This window comes from Lepidochelys olivacea (genome assembly GCF_965140295.1).
Source record: "Lepidochelys olivacea isolate rLepOli2 genome assembly, chromosome: 2".
Taxonomy (NCBI): domain Eukaryota; kingdom Metazoa; phylum Chordata; order Testudines; family Cheloniidae; genus Lepidochelys; species Lepidochelys olivacea.
The window spans coordinates 201,963,773-201,983,803 of NC_140412.1; the positions used below are offsets into that span (position 1 = coordinate 201,963,773).

Consider the following 20,031-nt stretch of genomic DNA (forward strand, 5'->3'; position numbering starts at 1 on the left):
TACTACTAGTGAAAGATGCCATATTGGCAATACACAAAACTAATATCCTTTACTGATCCACAGAACAGACTTGGTACATACAGAGGTACGGACAGTGCAGCCTTCCCAGTGCTGCTAATATGCATCCAATCTAATCTGAGGCATGACCTCTACGGCAACGGGGTATTTCATTATCTATGTCTTCTGTCTTTTTTCTGGAGACTGCCAACAAAGATGCCAGTTGTCCTAGCAGCTATGATCATGTGGGGATCTATCTATTAGGACCTGGCTTGGGATCACCACATTTGTCACAGAAACAACAAACTAGCTATGAGCTGCTAATGACTTACCAACTTGGACAGGATCTTGAGAGCTAGAGGTGAAAGGTTCTTAACCTCATTATAAATCTTTTCTGCCATCAAGTTTGTCTCTCACGTTGTTATTTATGGGCAGAAATCATAGTTTTAACTCATTTGAGCACAACTGTATTTCTATTTACGATTTCTGGGTTTTTAAAAATGCATTTAGAGGGAAACTAAGCTTCATACAAGACTTGGATGGAAACATCTATTTAACCTCATCCTGCAAAGTGCCAGCCATCTTCATATCCCATTGAGGTCCATGGAAATTGAGGGCATTCAGCACCCTTCTGGATTGTGCTCTCAGTGAGGAAAATACGTTAACGATATATGTGCTGTCTTTCCCGGCCTATTATATAATAGACCATATTATGTCACTGAGTGCATTTATTACACACACACACACACCCACCCGACAAAAAGTATAATATTTTAAGACTTTTTTTTTTGAAAGCTCAGATTAGTTGAACCAAGATATTAGAACACCCCAATGAGAGCTAGTTAAAAAAAAAAATCTGTTTGTAGTACTCTTAGTACTGATGTCACAGGCACAGCAAGGACATGACAAGGAGGAGTCAGATTACAGTAAGAATGGGCAGTGCAGCATGCAGCCAGAGTAAACGCTAAATCAGACCGGGATTGTATCAGGGATAAGACTGCCTGCAAAGCACTCCTCCTGAGGAGGCACACTACTCACTCACTGTTCCTATGCTGGGAAATTTCCACGCAATGTAGAATGAAAGGAGCTCTGTTTTACATGTCAGCCCTGTGCAGGAGCTAATGCTGAATACACAGTGGTGGGATTCTGACTGCATGATTAATGAGAAACATCATGTATTTTGGTAAGTGTTAACTATGATGATGTAATTCTGCTTCTGCTCACATCTTATCCATAGGAGTAATTATTTAAAATTTTAGATGCAAGAACATTTCATGCTGGCACGCACCTAAAACTGACAACTAGAAAACCACATTGGTTGTGCAGTTTAAAAAGGAACCTATTGTCTTAGAAAGGATTCTGTTTGAATGGGTTATGGCTTAGTGTTAGCTGCTGAAAAAAATGAACTCACCCTACAGTTTGTCTTAAATGAACTTGTGTTTCCTCTGCTCAGGGGGGATGAAGAATTGTTGTGAAGCAAGGGAAGTTACAGACAAACTTAATGAAATATATAAGCTATTATTGCATGGTTTATGATTTGAAGTCTCAGTAAGTATTAGGTTTTCATTCAGCATTTAGGTCTAAGAATTCTAAGACTGAAAGGAGAAACAAAGCTTTATTTGCAATGGTATGTTTACCGAGTACTCTGCACTTTGCAGATCACAGCCATGGGGCTGGCTGCTCACATACCATGAAATACATGTTATTTTAAGCCTTTAGAGGTCTCAGAGCTGTTAAATATTTGTGCAGAGTTTAGTTTCGTAGCTTCATGGAAATCTTCCTTAGGTTTGCAGCTGAACTGGCTGCATACCCTAAAAACATGCTGGATCTTGGATATGTGTTACTAATGTAGTGCTGCAATACAGTGCAGGGATGTACAATCACACTGTAATACTGCAACTTACTGATGGAAAATATTTTTTTAAATGTGATGAAAGGGAGGAAAATCCTGTTCTTTTATATTTGAAGTCTTATGCAACATTGGTATTAATGTATTGCTGCACAATATCTATTAATGAACAGAACTGGAGGATTTCTGGGACATTCAGCAGCTTTCTCTATTTCCTTAAATATTAAATCAACAGTTCACATTAAGCTTAAAGAAGTGTTTCTTTGATATTATGATTGACTGTGAGTGCTATACTGTACACAGTAGTGTGTTTTTAGTGTAGCCATTATTTCCTAATTTTCTTTACCCTCCTTAAAAATATACGGGGAAGGGCCCCCAACTTATTTACTAAAGCTGAAATCCATCAGTTGCCTTGAAGGCAACTGTGATTTTGCTGTAAGTTGTCATATTAGAAAAGATATTTTAAATTACTGGCAGAAATAGCCACCTTCAAAGATTAATTTTCTCTAATATGTCCTCAGAAGAGTGAGAAAAGATCACTCCTGTACATTGGCTGAACTATTGTTTATGCCATAAACATTTTAGGTTTGAGTGAATTGGATAATTTTATGATTAAAAACAACTTGGCATTAGGATTTGCTTTATTTTTTTATTTGGCTTGTTTTTATATCACTGCAAGTGTTCGATGTTTTCTTTGCAGTAAGCTTTGCAACGATTGCCTGCTTAGTTGTGGTAAGACTTTCTGGTTGACTATAGTTGTAAGGGTTAGAAGTATTGGGTAGAGGTCTGCTGTACTATCTTAAATTAAACTGTATCTGCTGTTTTAATGACATTTTCATATCTGTGTAACATGGGTCAGTCATTGTTTACCAGTGTTTTGCCATTCCAAACTGGGTGTACTGCTTAGTGATTCACATGGTAATTTGTTTAATTGTGTAATTCAAGTTTTTAATGGGGAAAACTGAAATGTGACCTGCTTCATTCTGAGGGTTCAACTAAAGTTTCTATTATGCAAGTTTTCAGTATGCTTTGTTTGGCCTGAAACTTCAAGTAGCATTCGTATAAAATTGGCTTCCTATTTTCCTTCTTTTGGGTAACAACCCATGCTCTAGGCGGGAATGACACATTCGTCTGCAGCTATGCTAGGCAGTCTCTTACTCCAACTGTCAGAAACCTAAAAGTTCATAATCTCACCTGCCCTAGTAGAATATTTTACTGGTACTAAGCAGTACTGCACAAAGCCAAGTGAAGGCAGAGCAGTGTGCATCACACATCACTATGACCTAACATTGAACCTTGTGCTCTATCCACCATTTATACAAAATATACATTTTAAAATTTATGCATAATTTACTGTAGTATTTCTTAAATTTTGCTTCCAACTTTTTTTTTTAATCTTTCTTGCTGCTGTTTCTTTTTGAATGTCTATTAGTGTGATGTTAATCTACTTTCAGACTAAAATAGGGGGAAAAACCCTCCCCGGATTGCAGGTGTGTATGTACATGTTTTACTTGCTTCATTAGGCCTAATTGGTACTGAAGTAAGGTAGCATAATGGTAGAGCATGCCCTATGCTGGGTGCCAAGTAAATATTAAAATAATTACCATGAAAAAAATGTAAATCCTTTTCCTCTGGAAATATGATTTTTACATAGTAAATATCCAATGATTGAAATAAGCCTATATGAAGCACTCTCTCTAAAGTTCTCTTCAGTCAAAGCCAGGTTACTGAATGCAGAAGAAGTCAATAACTGTGCACTTTGCTATATTTAAACATGCAACACCCAAGAAAATTTTGTGTAGATATTGTGTATATAGAACCACTATATAGTGTGAAACTTAGCTTTCAAATGATCGAACTAATGGACGCTCTTAATGACATAAGCTTCACTCTTTCCTTCTATTAGAATTTAAATACAGTGATTTCAGGAACTGTTAATTTTCACTCACTGTGCTGTGATGTAGAGTTTGCTGTTGAGTCCCTGTGGATACTTTGGTTACCTATTCTACTAACTGTGCATTCAATATTTTGAGGTGAATATGAGTTGTGGAATTAAAATAAAAAAAACCTGGCAGTGTATTTGGAGTTTGTGGAAACCAAATGAAAAGAGTAAATACTCGTGAAGTATTTTGTAACTAAATATTTTACACTGTTTAAAAAAAAAAACTTTTGCCAAAGATGATTATCCTACTAATAATTTAGCAACCGATAAGTCTCTGCTGTGAACCTTCTCCACAGATTAGAGAAGAGAGACTGTGGGTGGTTGTCAGTGTCACAGAGCTGATGTTTCAAAGTGGTAACAGGGGATCTGCTCCAGTTCTGTGCCGTAATTTCTGGTAAAGGCAGAAGCATTGTTATGACTGACAGATTATTTGATCCTGTATGCCAGGTCTGTTTTAAGAAAAGGTCCAGTTTGGGATTGCTGCCACAGTTCAGCTCCCTCTTTTAGCACCATGCATTTATATCACCCCAGCATGATGATATGGGCCAGTGAGTAGAGCCTGCTTATTTTTCAGCACCATTGTAACGGTCACTGTTGCTGCTGCTTGGGTCAAAATATATATTTGGGGCAAGGCTGTTGGGTCTAGATGATGTGATATGAAGTTCATTCTTTGCAGGCAGGAGATGAAGCCGGCTGGAGGGCATTTTAAGAGAGTTCTACGTGGTTGTGAGCTAGCAGCACATTACATGATTGTCAACCAGGGGATACGCTGCAGTGGTATTGCAGTTCAGGGACCGTGAACACTGTTTCTGAGAATCCAGTAAACCTGCAAAGGAACGGAGGGAAAGATTTTTTTTTAAACGGATTAGCACAAACTTTAATTAAAAATGAAAAAAGTGGAACATTTTGCAGTGATGTGTGCCTGATTGAGGGTGGAGGTAATATTCTGTAAGGGTAAAATTAATAAATAAAAAGAACAAATAGAAAAAATCCCTAATTCTAGGCAACCTGAAATTCAATCACATATCTGTTTGCACATTGGCTGTTTCCAGGTCCAGTTTTATTTTCCAGCGAACATAGTAGTATTTTGTCTGCATTGACGGTACAACTCTGAGTATCACTTTTTACTCCTGGAACAATTTCTTGAAAGAGAAATTCATATTGGATGAGTCATGAAGGAAAAAATGCTCCCTAAATCTCTCAGGCTCTTTAAAGAAAATACATATTGTAAAAAATGAAATAAATCTTTCACAGCAGTTTTAGTGAAAACATTTTAACAGTTGCCAATTTGTTTTTAGAAGGTTGTGATGTATATGCTAGATTACATATAGCAGAGTCCTCCCTCACTAGTTCTGTTTATCTTTATGTAAGGAAGGATGAATCAGTGAGCATCTTTAAGATCACACTTCTAAAAAATGTTGTGAAAAACCATTGATACTGGGTTATGCACTGCACTGTAGTTTATTACCAGCCATATCCAATAAAAAGTGTAGTTAATATATAAAGAATGGTGAACATGACAGAAGAATGTAGTTAAGAGCAGAAGTATTGTCTCCTGAAATCTAAAGAAGCCTTATATTTATACTGAGAACTTTACAGTGTATATGTCTTTACCGTGTACTTGTTTTCTGGAAAGTGAAGTTAATATCTTGAAACTTGAAGAATTAATTAACACACAAATACATAAAATAACAATAATTATAAATCCTGCTAGATACTTCCTAGTGCTGTGGTGTGTTGAATGCCTCCATTCAAATACCATGAAAGCTGGTTGTTAAAAGTTTCTTTAACTGGCTGCAGTATACTTATGGAAATGTGATGTGTGTGCTATTTGAGAGATAAGTTCCAAATTCATGAGAAATTGTGGCTCCCAAGGTTATCCCTTTGTGGGTGGCATAATTGTTCCAAGAACAAATGCAAAATTTAAATGAGTGCTTTCTTGCTTCATAAGAGAACATTTGGTCACAGCTGCTTTTGACTGCACCTCCCTTAACAGCAAATGTGTTTGTGTATATTTGCTTTAACTGTGATGAATGGAGTTTTCCTTGTTTTGGGCCCAATCGTATCCTGCTCAGGAGAATCTTTCACCGCTGTTACACAATGCAGGGTCAGACCCATAGCACCCAGCTACCATCGCTCACTTTTCTTAGTCCTAGCTCCTAGGAATGTAGGATTCCTAATTTTTTCTTCCAAATGATATTTAATACAAATTCTTTATCATATAACACTTTAAAATAGTAATGTAGCATTTGATTCCAGAATTCTAGTTGGAGTCATATGGTTTCTACTTCTATATATCTGTGTTCAAATAAAAAAATATATGAAATTTTTATGATATGTCGTTGCCTGTTCGCAATTATAGAAATTCTTGCAGTTGCAAAAATGTTATCAGGTTACAAGAATCCCTTTCAAAGCCTCTGGCTCTCATTATGGCAGAGAGAACAGTGATAAAAAGGCAGAAATGTATTTGGACTTTGATCTTGAGAAAGGGAATGTTTCAGTTTGGTATTAGACCATGAAAAGTTCTTAAAATACAGCAAAGGTCATACAATCTTTATTTTTAAAAAGGGGTTATTACATATCATTTACTGCAAAGATTAGTTTTGCAACTGAATTTCACAGTTGGTTGGTAGCATTAAGAGAAAATGCAGCATAAGAGATTGGCTAAAAATATCAAAACCTAAAGTGCTTGAGATCCTAGTTGAGTCAAATTGCTAGGGTTGAAAATGGGAAGAAGCTTTGCTCTCTTGCAGCATTAAGTCATTATAAAGCAGAGCCACAAACCGTAAGTCAGCCAGTAGTGAACTTAAACACTGGGTTTGCTGAGATTTGATCGGATATTTGTACAAAATCTATACAGAGCTGCAAAATCTAATATATATATAAATATTCTAGCTCCATTTATCACCCACGTTTCTTCATCCCTTTATTGTTCTCTTTCTTATCTCTCATTTTGCTTTATCTAAGGCTACCACGATCATAAACGTGGCAGGGCAAGGGACTAATCAAGAGAGTTTAGACTCAAGTTCTTGTCAGTGTCAAAGGAAAAACAAACAGAATTGCAGCTTGAAATTTGGATTATTAGGGATATTACTGTGTCCTGATAGCATCATGAATACATCTGCCCTGTATCTGCTTTTTTGGTTAGAAGCTATGATGATTAGTAGCTTCTTTCAAAATTATAGAAATTAAGAGTTCTGCCGTAGATGTTTATGGCTTTTAAATAGAGGTGTTTGTTAATTTTTCACTTTCCAGTTTAGTAAGGCCAACAACTGTTTAAAAATCTAAGCATTATTGTTATAACATTCTATTCAATCTATTTATTTTTAAACAACTGGACTGAATGGTCAAATCAGTGGTTTGGAAATTAAGGGAAAACAATTGTCATTGTGGGGTCAGATTCGGATAGTCTTCCTCAAGTTGAGAAACACCACACTCCATGTCTAGGCATATTGATTTCAAAGTCTAGAATCAGAATCTAGGGGTCTTCAATACAGCTGGAAAAGCTCCTTGGTATTTTATATCTTATGGTACCTTGATCTTGGAGGCAGAGTTATAAGAGACACAATAATGAGATCACCTTGCAGTGTCTCCTTACTCTGTGTATGACCAGTTGATATTTTAGTGGGATGCATCGGAATCCAGAGGCTTTGGCTTATATTGAGAATTTGTATTTCATAGAGAGAATGTATTCTACTTATAATAAAAGGAAATTGGAAAACATATCATTCTTGTTTTCCTTCATAACACAATGTAGATCACAAAGGGATAGTTTGGGAGGAGAAGTCTATCCCTGTTTTATAAAAATGTGCTTTACCAAGATTTGAACAAACAAAGCAATGGTTTGCAAAAAGAAAAGGAGTACTTGTGGCACCTTAGAGACTAACCAATTTATTTGAGCATGAGCTTTCGTGAGCTACAGCTCACTTCATCGGATGCTTACGCTCAAATAAATTGGTTAGTCTCTAAGGTGCCACAAGTACTCCTTTTCTTTTTGCAAATACAGACTAACACTGCTGTTACTCTGAAAAAAGCAATGGTTGAGTTTAATTTAATGTTTGATTTCTACTCCATCAGTGTTTGCATTTTTTTCCTCCTGTCCTCAAAACTACAGAAGCAGATTCCAGATTGTTCAAATATTACAAGCCATGGAATTATTGTTCAGTTTCTTTTGTTCTTGTTGACCTTGTTTACTCACAGTTTGTTTACTGTGCAGTGCAGTAACTTATGAGGACAGAAGGAAATAATGGCTGTTTTTTCCAATACTGTTACCCATCATTGTGTTAGGGATCAATATTTAAAAAAGCAGAACCGTGACAAGATCTGCAGTTGTAAATGCACAAGGCAGAAGAAAAATAAAAGACTAGCCTTGGCACCACAGCTCAGATCAGTGCTCTTCTTCCTAAGCCAAGATATTTTTCACTAAAGACTGTATTGTCTGTATAGTCCAATGTTTAGCAAATGAGTTTTTGTTTGCCAGTATTTACCTGTGAAAGTCAATACACTCACCTTCTCTCAGGACCAGCCACTTATCAGAAGCATTTAGTCTGTCCGATATGTGACTATCATATAGCAAGCACAGTGCACCTTTGTTTTCGTATTATTAGTGATAAGTGGTGCTGCTAGAAGCAGCCAGTTCTTCAACATATGGTTTCAGAGTAACAGCCGTGTGAGTCTGTATTCGCAAAAAGAAAAGGAGTACTTGTGGCACCTTAGAGACTAACCAATTTATTTGAGCATAAGCTTTCGTGAGCTACAGCTCACTTCATCGGATGCATACTGTGGAAAGAACAGAAGATCTTTTTATACACACAAACCATGAAAAAATGGGTGTTTACCACTACAAAAGGTTTTCTCTCCCCCCCACCCCACTCTCCTGCTGGTAATAGCTTATCTAAAGTGATCACTCTCCTTACAATGTGTATGATAATCAAGGTGGGCCATTTCCAGCACAAATCCAGGGTTTAACAAGAACGTCTGGGGGGGGGGGGGGACAAGGGGAAATAGGTTACCTTGCATAATGACTTAGCCAGTCCCAGTCTCTATTCAAGCCTAAGTTAATTGTATCCAATTTGCAAATGAATTCCAATTCAACAGTCTCTCGCTAGAGTCTGGATTTGAAGTTTTTCTGTTGTAATATCGCAACTTTCATGTCTGTAATCTCATGACCCTAGAGATTGAAGTGTTCTCCGACTGGTTTATGAATGTTATAAGTCTTGACATCTGATATGTGTCCATTTATTCTTTTACGTAGAGACTGTCCAGTTTGACCAATGTACATGGCAGAGGGGCATTGCTGGCACATGATGGCATATATCACATTGGTGGATATGCAGGTGAACGAGCCTCTGATAGTGTGGCTGATGTTATAGATATGTGCCCACATATCTATTCAGGGGACACCATCACAGGGCCTAATAACATCAGCCACACTATTAGAGGCTCGTTCACCTGCACATCCACTAATGTGATATATGCCATCATGTGCCAGCAATGCCCCTCTGCCATGTACATTGGTCAAACTGGATAGTCTCTACGTAAAAGAATAAATGGACACAAATCAGATGTCAAGAATTATAACATGCATAAACCAGTCAGAGAACACTTCAATCTCTCTGGTCATGCAATTACAGACATGAAAGTTGCGATATTACAACAGAAAAACTTCAAATCCAGACTCCAGCGAGAGACTGTTGAATTGGAATTCATTTGCAAATTGGATACAATTAACTTAGGCTTGAAGAGAGACTGGGAGTGGTTAAGTCATTATGCAAGGTAACCTATTTCCCCTTGTTTTTTCCTCCCCCCTCCTCCCCCAGACGTTCTTGTTAAACCCTGGATTTGTGCTGGAAATAAATTGGTTAGTCTCTAAGGTGCCACAAGTACTCCTTTTCTATTTTCAACAGTATGGGTTATGTGAGCTTGTCTGCTGCTGACCAGCATTAAAAACAGCAACAACCCCTCCTCAGTGCAGCATGTGTTGTTTTTGGTAGCCATAGTTTCAGCTATAAGGAATAATACTTCTACTACTACTACGACTAAAAAATAATAAAAAAAACACACCTAAAATTTCTCAGAAATGCACAGCTTACTCTTGCAGTTTACAGGTCCGGTATAGATAAATTCTTCCAACTCAAATAGGCTGTAGAATGGGGAGTGTGTTTGTGTATGTGTGTGCCACAAAGTATTTTCATACTGTTTTCTCTGTCTGTCTGTCTGTCTGAAGGAATGCCAGGCAGGCAAGTATCGGTGCCCTAGGGATATTTTTATGGAATATTTTCAATACCCTGTTACGCATTTAGCACCAAGACATGAAGTAATAATTTGACAAACATTGTTCTACTAATCCTGACCACAAATTCTATAGCTTGCAATACTGAGTATTTAATCTACCATGCCACATGTGGTAGTGTGTCATTTACACTAACCACATAATAATATTTCATTTCTATTGGACCAAATCCTGACAGGCGCTGAGTACCTGCAATTCCTGTTGGCCATTACAATATGGTATACATACTCTCCCTTTCTTTTTCTGAGAGACCCTGAGCTAACTCCTTTTTTTAAATGAGATTTTTAAATCTCTTTTTATTTCAGATGGACTATTGATTTTAATTTATAGTTTTTATAGTGATTTTAACTGTTGTTTTGATCTTGTATGTTTTTAGTCTTGGACTGAATAGTTGTTTTATGCTCGACCACCAACGATATTTTTGTACATTGATGCAACTAGACAGACACCGAGGGGTGACCAGCAGCTACCCAGCACTTGGGATTCCCACTGAATGGGCGCTTTTAGAATCAGCAAGATGCTCAACATCCCTCAGGATTTCTCTCTCAGTGCAGCATGTTGTGGAAGTAAGTCTAGTCAGACCTATAGGAGTGGGATTAGTGTTCTAGAGCTGACTGGTGGAGCTCTGCTAATAACTCTCTCCAGGCACATCACTAGTTTCCAGTAGTGCTGGGGTTCACAATTTATAATTCAGTGGCTGTACAGGGACACATTGTGGTACTTACGTAGCAGATATAAAAAGTACTTTACAATAAAACAAACATAAATTAAAAAGCTGAGAACGCATACAGCAATTAAAGTCACTGTAAAACCCATGAATGCAATCAAAATGCAGTTCCAGAAGGCGACGTGAAATAAGAGAAAAAAAATCTGCCTTAAAGGGGGTTAGAAGTGTCCTGTCCTTCGTAGAGCAAAGCAGAAGGTAAACCCTACTACAGCTCTGGGTCCACAGATGCAAAAGGATAGACTGATAACCCACCTGCCCCTGTAAGACTTGGGTCACCACAAAAAAACTGATTCATTTTTCCATTAATGACTAATTGGGCACATCACTATCGTCAGATGCAACGATCAGCATTTAGAGAAGAAAATTAATTTAAATGGTCTAGCATTACCCTCATGAAGGCAATGTACAGTGACATTGTACATCACTGTTGACACCTAGACAACATAATAGTATTAAAGAGGATAATAGATAAGTCATTAACGTCTTTACATTGTTTATGCTTTCACCACCTACATTTTATTCTAAAATAGAAATTTGAACAAACTGAAGTGAATCGAGTTGGTGAGAGGAAATTATCTTTAACATAGAGCTATCACTGTTAACAGTACAAGCCAATGGGTACCACTAGAACTGGGTGGACTTTTCCCATTAATAGTCCAGAAAATATTTAACTGAGTTTGCTATGACTGTGTTCTTGCGACTTTGTGATTGCTTTCTGTGAATTTCTAGCCAGATAAGTTTACTAACAGGAACATTTCACAAAACCAGCAAATTGTAATGAAATATTGTGTAACATTTGCAGAAAACTAATTTTAATTTTATAATAAAATCAACAAAAATGATTTTTAGATTCGTCCAGGCATGAAACAGAAATTATGCCACATGACCTTGGTGTCCAATCAACAAAGCTTGAATGCTGAGTATCGGATACATTGCAACAAATGGGATTTCAAAAACAAGCGGCAAGTTAAGACTTATTTCGTGTATATTCTGGCATTTCAAATAACTTGAAGAAAAATAACAAACAAAAATAAATCATGTACATCAGATGTTATTAGCCCAGCTCTAGCAAGTTAAAAGTGAGATTAGTATCCTAGTATTCCACAATATGTAGAATAGTAGGTACAGTGATCACTGTTAAAACTTTCCAGGTTGCCTTAAGTAAATACAGTTGCTTCAGTGTGTACAGTAATCTTCAATTAGACCACAATAAGTACCATATTTGGAACTTTAGATAATACTGCAAATACTTACATAGCCTCATCAGTTCATCTCAAACAAAACTGGTTTTTAAGGTTGACCATGGGGTATGTGGTAACAGTTGGCAGATACCTTTCTGTTACAAAAGAAGCTATTAATTCTTGGAGTCCTTTGGTAAAAGGGCAGCTTTCTATGTTGGATTTGATTTCTAATGAAAGAGTCCTTCTCTTCAGCAAAAGGGGAAGTATTGGGAGGAGGAAATAATCATTATTTGTAATGAACTGTAGACTGTGTTGGAAAGAGATGGCCTCAAATCAATTCTGCACACTGTACCTAATCCTGCAGTCCCTGAGCAGGCAAAACTCCCATTGGCTCTAGTTGAATGGGAAATTTGCTTTTGTTGGGAACGATGGATCAGGGCTACTCTAATTAAAGTGATTGTAAAATAATCGGTAACAATTGTTAAACATTGTAGCTTCAGTACAAATGTTTAAAATGTTAATTGAATGCTCTCTAAAGATCCTGAATCGATGACCTAGAGACTGAAGCCACTCATTTCTATAAAGATAAAGTTGGCTATAATAAAAGCTTTTCTCCCTATAGCCTCCTGCCTGAGTACCTTAAGATTTTATTGGGCGGGGGAGGGGTCCATATTTAACTGGAAGACGGTAGTTCAGTTTCCATGCCTGTTAAAGCTTTCAGCCCCTGTGCTGAGATTGCCAATGCATTACAAATAGTGCCAGTGGGGCTGGTTTTTGTCTTTGAGGAAGTGACTTCAGACAGCAAATCATTTTCTCAAAGTCCACAAGCACCTTTGAAATGACAATGTTTCAATGGTTATTACTATTCATGATTTTATCTGTTCCAAGCAACCCAAGTCACATTTGACCTAGTGGCAACAATCTGAAAGGCTCCATGTAACTTTTTAAGAATCATTCATTTCCCCACATAAATATATATTTCTGTATCATTGCTTTCCAGTCTCTTAAAATCTGAAAACTAACATTATTGCCCTTTTAAAAATGTTATGCTTATTAAAGAGTGATCTTTTTTCCTTTTGCTGCTTATGAGCAGGGTCCAGTTCAGCTGCCCTTACTCACAAGAGTAGTCCTGATTGAAATCAGTTAATTTCAATGGGAAAACTTACCAGGTTATGACTTCACATGTGTAAGGGGTTGCCAGATTAAGTCACGCTGGCTTTTTCTTACTTGTTTATCAACATTATTGGTGGTATCATTAAATATATCAGTTCACGTCAGAGAACAGACTTGGTTGGTTATCTGGTGCTTCTTTGCTAGCTCACAGACAATAGGTGTAAAGAAAAGCTATTGGTTTATATTTGTAATTTTTTCTTGTAAGCAGAATGGTCTTAACATTTCTATAATAATGTCACCTGTTTAAGATTACACTTGCAAATCATATAAACACTCATTTTCAGGGGTTTGTAACTCAGCCAGAAAATGTTGCACTTGGATGAAACTTGATTTTAGTCTCCAAACCAAAATTTTAACATTTCCAGTTCAGTGTTTGAAGTGTATTAAAAACATCAACAAAAAAGGGCTTTTTAGTGAGAAAATTGTTTTTACTCATAACCAGAAAGTGGCTTTGGCTTTTAAAGGAGTCATATTTGAGAGGATAAGCCAGGTTACAGTGCTTTAAAATTTTGTGGGGAGGAAAAAACCATCATAGTGGAAAGAGTGTATAACAAGAGGTCTAGGCATGTGCAAAATGAACAAAAGGTGAAAAATAAAATAAAAACAAAAAATTCCAGTATGATACATACATACACATACACACACAAAATGTGTGCACAGGTGTGTATATTACCTTGTATTACACGTCGTCACAGGGATAGTTGTCCCTTTAAGGGGGTGGGGCTCAGTTGTATCTTATGCCAGACTCAGCCTGCCTCCCCATGTGAAGAGAACGAATCCCGGGGTCATGGATTAGAAGCTTGTGACTGGGAACCAAGGCAGCTTGAATTAAGGGAGGGATAGGAAGGAGCAGAGAGAGAGATTATCCTTAGCTTCCCAGTAGAGGCCCTGGGCTAGGTGAAAGGATTTGATTTATATGTTGAGTTTAGGGCTGGATTTAGGGGCAGGTGGTGCCAGGCTTGGGGGGTACTGGGCTCAGGGTGCTGTTTTTGTTGGTGGTGACAAAAGGGAAAATAGAATGTGTGAAGTAAAATGTTTCAGGTCTTCCGTATGTGGATTCAGTTTTCACTAACCTCCTAGAATGTTCTGGACCTTTGTAGAATCTCATGGAACCTTCCAGACTTTCTGAGAACTACATTTTCCTTGAACTTCCTAGAATATTGTCAGCCATGCCCGTGTGGATATATAAGGGACGGGACAAACTTATATGACAGAGATAAATCATGCATGTATGCATGCATGCAAATTGTGCATGAAAGTTGTGAAATGGGCTACAAATGCAATACAAAATAAGTTATTCAAAAGTTTAACAAATGGGCAGTTGGTCTAGGGCTGGTTCTGGCTGAATTTATGTTAAACTATTTTAATTTGGAGAAATAAAATTCAACTCTGGAGAGAATGGACTGCAATGCTACTGGTACTGGTGGGAGTGATTTTTGATGCACTTGCTGGTGAGTTGGCCCACCATCTTACATATTGACAGGTTTCAGAGTAGCAGCCGTGTTAGTCTGTATTCGCAAAAAGAAAAGGAGTACTTGTGGCACCTTAGAGACTAACCAATGCTCAAATAAATTGGTTAGTCTCTAAGGTGCCACAAGTACTCCTCATCTTACATATGTTTTCAATACTAGTACCAGAAAATGTGTTCTCATTGACTAGTACGTATACTCACGATGAACAATTATATCTTCTGATAACCTAAGTAAAAAAAACCACACAACATTTACTATTTATGCCAACTGTTAATGTGTGTCTTTCCAACCCAAGTGCAGGTGGATTCTTGCATCACTGCAGAGCAAGGTTCTTCCAGCATGGATTCAGTCAAAGTTTGGGGCCTGTGTCACGTCTGTCTTGGAAATAGAGTTGTTTTTTCCCTCTTTTTCTTTTTATTAACTCTGGTCTTGATCCTGAGTCTCAGTTTATTAGGGGTAATCAATTATGTATTTGTTCTCCCTTCTGTTCCGATTCCTCTCTGTGTTTTTGGAGACAACCTAATTAAAAATGTTGAATAATTTGCTCCTTTTTTAAATGTTCTTTTTAGGTTGCTGCTTTTAGTGTATTTTAATTACATTGATACTATCATACAAAATATTATACGAAGATTTTCTGCCGTGATCAAATATAGAGTCTGATCCTGCTCCCATTGAGGCCAATGGAAAATTAGCCACTGACTTCAATCAGAGCAGAACTGAGCCTATCATGTTGCTGTGCCCCATGCAGCATCATCCATAATGGCATGGCATGTCAGAAACATAAGGAATTCTCCAATATCAAGATTTTGAGTGTGAAATAGTAGTGCAAATGTCATGTGAATCAAGAAAATCTGGAGCCCTCTGCATGTCATTAATCAGATCTCTCCCACGTACAATAACTAAGCATCAGGATGGGGTTGAAAGCCTTGACCCTACTGCTGGATTTTCAAAAGTAACTCACTGAACACTAAAAAGAAAAGGAGTACTTGTGGCACCTTAGAGACTAACCAATTTATCTGAGCATGAGCTTTCATGAGCTACAGCTCACTTCATCGGATGCATACTGTGGAAACTGCAGCAGACTTTATATACACACAGAGATCATGAAACAATGCCTCCTCCCACCCCACTGTCCTGCTGGTATGATCTCTGTGTGTATATAATGTCTGCTGCAGTTTCCACAGTATGCATCCGATGAAGTGAGCTGTAGCTCACGAAAGCTCATGCTCAAATAAATTGGTTAGTCTCTAAGGTGCCACAAGTACTCCTTTTCTTTTTGCGAATACAGACTAACCCGGCTGTTACTCTGAAACCTTCACTGAACACTCTCTCTCTCTCTCTGTATCTCTGTGTGTGTGTGTGTCTATACACACACACACAGATACAGAGAGGCCTTAATATAAAGGCCTTAATATTAAAGATATATGGCTTTTAAGGAGGGGAATGTTGCCCTGGATTTGAGGGGTGTATATACCCCATCATCCCATCCTACTCCTTATCAGTTGGAATGGCAAGGAGTTTGGAGTGAGAGGAGCCAGTCCTGTAGTATGAGGATGGAAAAAAGAGAATGTGTCCAGAATTAATGTACGTTTGTGGAGGAAGTTGTAGAAATAGTTGATGGAAGGCTCTCGTTAAACAAGGAAAGGGGGAGACATTCCCAGGGCATCAAGTTATCACCACATAGCAGTAAGTCATACTTCTCAGCAGTAAGCAACTTGTGTACTTCAGTACAGACCATGTGATACTGGAGCATGACTGCTGATGACTGTCATTTCAATTTCTTGCCTGTGAGCTGCAGTCTCCAGCATATAGGGATACCCTGCGGCTGAAGATTTGGCAGTATTGTCTGGACTGGCCTTGGCAACCGTTGGACAGAAATCACCCGCTGTGTCAAACTCCCATGAATAACGGGGTAGTTTACTGATGGAATTTGAGCCTGAACTCTGCTATGCCTTGCTTTTGTTGAATTTTCACCACCGCAGTGTTATTTTGCATGTAGCTTTCAGCTTGTGAATACTTCACAGCTCTGTTAGCACAGCTGATGCTTGGCCTAGGACATGGAGATTTGCTTTGCTTCTGCCATTTTTGGAAATGCATATGCTAATATAGTTAAACACCACAGCCATTTGAATGCTTTCTGTGAACTTAAATAGCACGCTAAGTAAGAATTCTCCTGGAAACAAAATCCTGATTTTTTTTCTACATGCGGTAGCAACAGAATCTGCATAGCAACACTCAACAGCTGTGTGTGCTGTAGGTCTTCTTAAAATGGGTTAAGTATAATTTAGCTGACTGAAGAGTATAATAAATCGTGACACTCCCCATTTATATTCAATCTTTATCTGGGCACGAGTTCTAACAGATTTTGTCCAAGTACACAACGAAATGGAATAGCCGGCAACACACACACACACACACTCAGTCCCCCTTAAATATTGAATCAAATTCAGCCCTGGTGTAAAATAGCAGCAACTCCATTAAAGGCAGTGTAGTTGCACTGACTTATACCAGGTCTAAATTAAGTCCCGGGAATGTGGAAACACCAGTCTTTGATTCAGACACAGTTTTGACACAAGAGCTATGCAAACTTTGGTTGTTTCAATTTGAAGAGGTTTGGGCAAACCTTGTTTTAAGATTTGGCTTGGGTTGGCCCACACCAGATGAGTTTTTATTATAGTTTCATGTTAAAACAGACCAAAGCATTCACTCAACTATGTTATTCCCTCAAACCATAAATCAGACTATATTTGCTTGCAGCTTCAGATTTGTAAACCTGATTTGAGTTTAGGATTTGGAATGAAACCTTGAAACAGACAAATTATGCTTAGTTTCTGGTGTCTTAAAGGTTTCAGTATGAAATTTCCACATTGTTCAAATTGACACCTCTAGTAAACAGATTCAGTGAATCACAGTAATTGACCTTTAATTTTATGGGTCAAACTAATCAATTTCATTAATAACATCCGTCTACTAGGAATGCAGTTGGCCTCATGTCCCCAAGACCTTCTCTTTGCTGTGAGTGTGCTGTTTTTATACCTTTCCTAGATCCAAGAAACATGTTTTCATCTTTGGAATATTCCTGTTTCTTTTTAAGGATGTCATGTTGGAAATAAAAGATGGAAATCTTAATGTAACTTTAAAAGGACATCAGTGTGTTGAGATTAAGGATTAACCTAATCTCACATTTCAGGTTTCGGCATATGGATTTCCTCAATACATTTTAATCCATTTTTAATACTGTGCAACTTGTTAAAGAAGCCAAAATGTCTGGTACAGTTTTCTTCCTGTATACTACAATGTAGGTCAATTATTTGGGTTTTTGGTTCACACTTTACATTCACTATCTCTTATAAGGATTTAATTTATAGTTAATAGGGCAGTAATTTATGCTATTTAAGAACTGATTGTTATGAAACTTTTTGAAGTGCAATACTCTGAAAACAAAATTGGAGCCACTAACTTCATGCAAAGTTTAGACCCTGGTTCTGCAAACACTTACTTACGGGCTTAATTTTGTTCCTGTGAGTAGTCACTAGAGCTGGACAAATAACTGATTTTTTGGCTTGCTAGAGAGACAAGGCGGGTAAGGTAATACCTTTTATTGGACCAACTTCTGTTGGTGAGCGACAAGCTTTCAAACCACACTAAACTCTTATTCAGGTCTGGGAAAGGAGTTGGTCCAATAAAAGATATTACCTCACCCACCTTATCTCACTAGTATCCTGGGAGTGACAAATACTGCATATTTGGCTTGCTGGCAATTCTAGGGGAAAATATTGGTTCGATTCAAAGTGAAGTATTTTTTAATTTTTTGGTGAATCAAATAAGTTGACAAAACTTCATTTTGTTTCTGGTTATTTTAAAGCTGCTTTAAAAAAAAAGGCAAAGGAAATGAAGGGCTAGAGTCACAAAACCAGCAGGAGGAGGCGCCCACCCACATTCTGTTATACTCAACAGCCCAGTGGGTAGTGCACTTACCCGGGCTGTAGGAAACCCAGGTTTGAATCCTCACTGTAGAGGAGGTACTTGTACCCAGATCATTGCCTCTCCAGGTGAGTGCTCTAACCACCAGGCTACTGGCAAGTCAGGGACAGGTTTCTCTCAACCTCTTCTGTTAAAGTTGTTCCACTTTGTGTAAATAAATACTCATTAGGTGTGAAAGAGAGAGAATGAGTTTATAGCCTGGTGGTTAAGGCACCAACCTGGGTTCAAGTCTCTGCTCCAGAGTGGAAGTCCAGCCTGGGTCTCCCACATCTCAGGTGAGTGCCCCGCCTACGCAGTGTGAGGAGAGTGGTGGTAGCACCTCTTCCTTCTGTTGCTTTGTGAGTGGGGAGGCCTGAGCTCCAACATTCAGATCAGGATTCTGATCTGACCTTCTTCAAAGTTCAGGGGCGTGAAGACTGGGGGAGGGAGAGGATTCTACAGGTTCATCACTAATGAAAACACAAATTGATTATTTAATGTACAAAATGCACATGTGTCTATTGCTTAGTTTAAGTGATACTTTTAGTTTGAAGAAGAGTAAGAGGAGATATGATAGCAGTATGTAAAATAAAGGATGATATTAAAGGCCAAGTGGTGGCTCCTATTTATTCATTCCTACTACACAAGAAGAAATAATAACAGAAATTAAAAGGTAACCTGTTTTAAATGGATAATAGGAAATACTTGTTTATGCAACATTTAACAACATCTGCAGTTAGACTAGCTAGTGTATAAACATTATAAAGATTAACAATTCTCATGTTTCAGGGCATAAACTGGTATCAGTAAGGGTCAGGTACAAATTCTCCTTTCTCCTCCATCATGGTACTCCACAGTATTGCACTATAAGGAGAATTAGGAGGCTTTTCCCCTTTTAATAAGCATCTGGCATTGGCCTATGTCAGATAACAATGCTAGCCAAGATGGACCTGTGTTGGCAGTTCTGTTATAATACCTATTTAGGTCCTGAAGCAGAGAGTGATTTAATAAAATACATGGTTGAAATATTTCAACCAAAACTCTTGCTTTGAGCTGTGGGACAATTGTCAAGGACCAGTAAGTGAGTTTTTGATGGTTTTACTGTGTTACACCCCAGGGTCTATATTTCGAGCACTTTGGCAGGGATACCCACAAGGTTATTTAATATTCACTTTTGGAAATGTTCGTGTCTCTGGATTGGTTCAGACCTATTTCTAGATATGTTGTTTTTAGTCAATTCAGAAGTTCTGTATTTTAGTCCGTGCACAACAGTTGAAAGAAAAGTGTGTTATGATCCTTGCTGTATTTCTTGTAACACTCACAATTTAGACCTTTTAAAATTATTTTAGAGAATCAATAAATGCTCTTAATTTTGCATATAATACCACGAGAATTGTTTGATTAAGGAGCAAGATTCTTAGAAATCTTCCATCTC

At 37.8% G+C, this 20,031-nt stretch overlaps 1 protein-coding gene across 4 annotated transcripts in view; it reads left to right on the plus strand.

Annotated features, from left to right (window-relative positions):
* Positions 1-20,031, plus strand: part of ZNF385D (zinc finger protein 385D) — a 609,568-nt gene that overhangs the window by 356,880 nt on the left and 232,657 nt on the right. Inside the window, exon 1 of one of the 4 annotated variants that reach the window (XM_084619093.1) lies at positions 981-1,180. The exons of the other annotated variants lie outside the window; for them this stretch is intronic. Within the exon in view, the coding sequence (XP_084475219.1) occupies positions 1,159-1,180 (22 nt within the window). The 5' untranslated portion in view covers positions 981-1,158. Of the gene's footprint in view, positions 1-980; positions 1,181-20,031 lie in introns of those variants that run through there. 4 annotated transcript variants of the gene reach the window in all.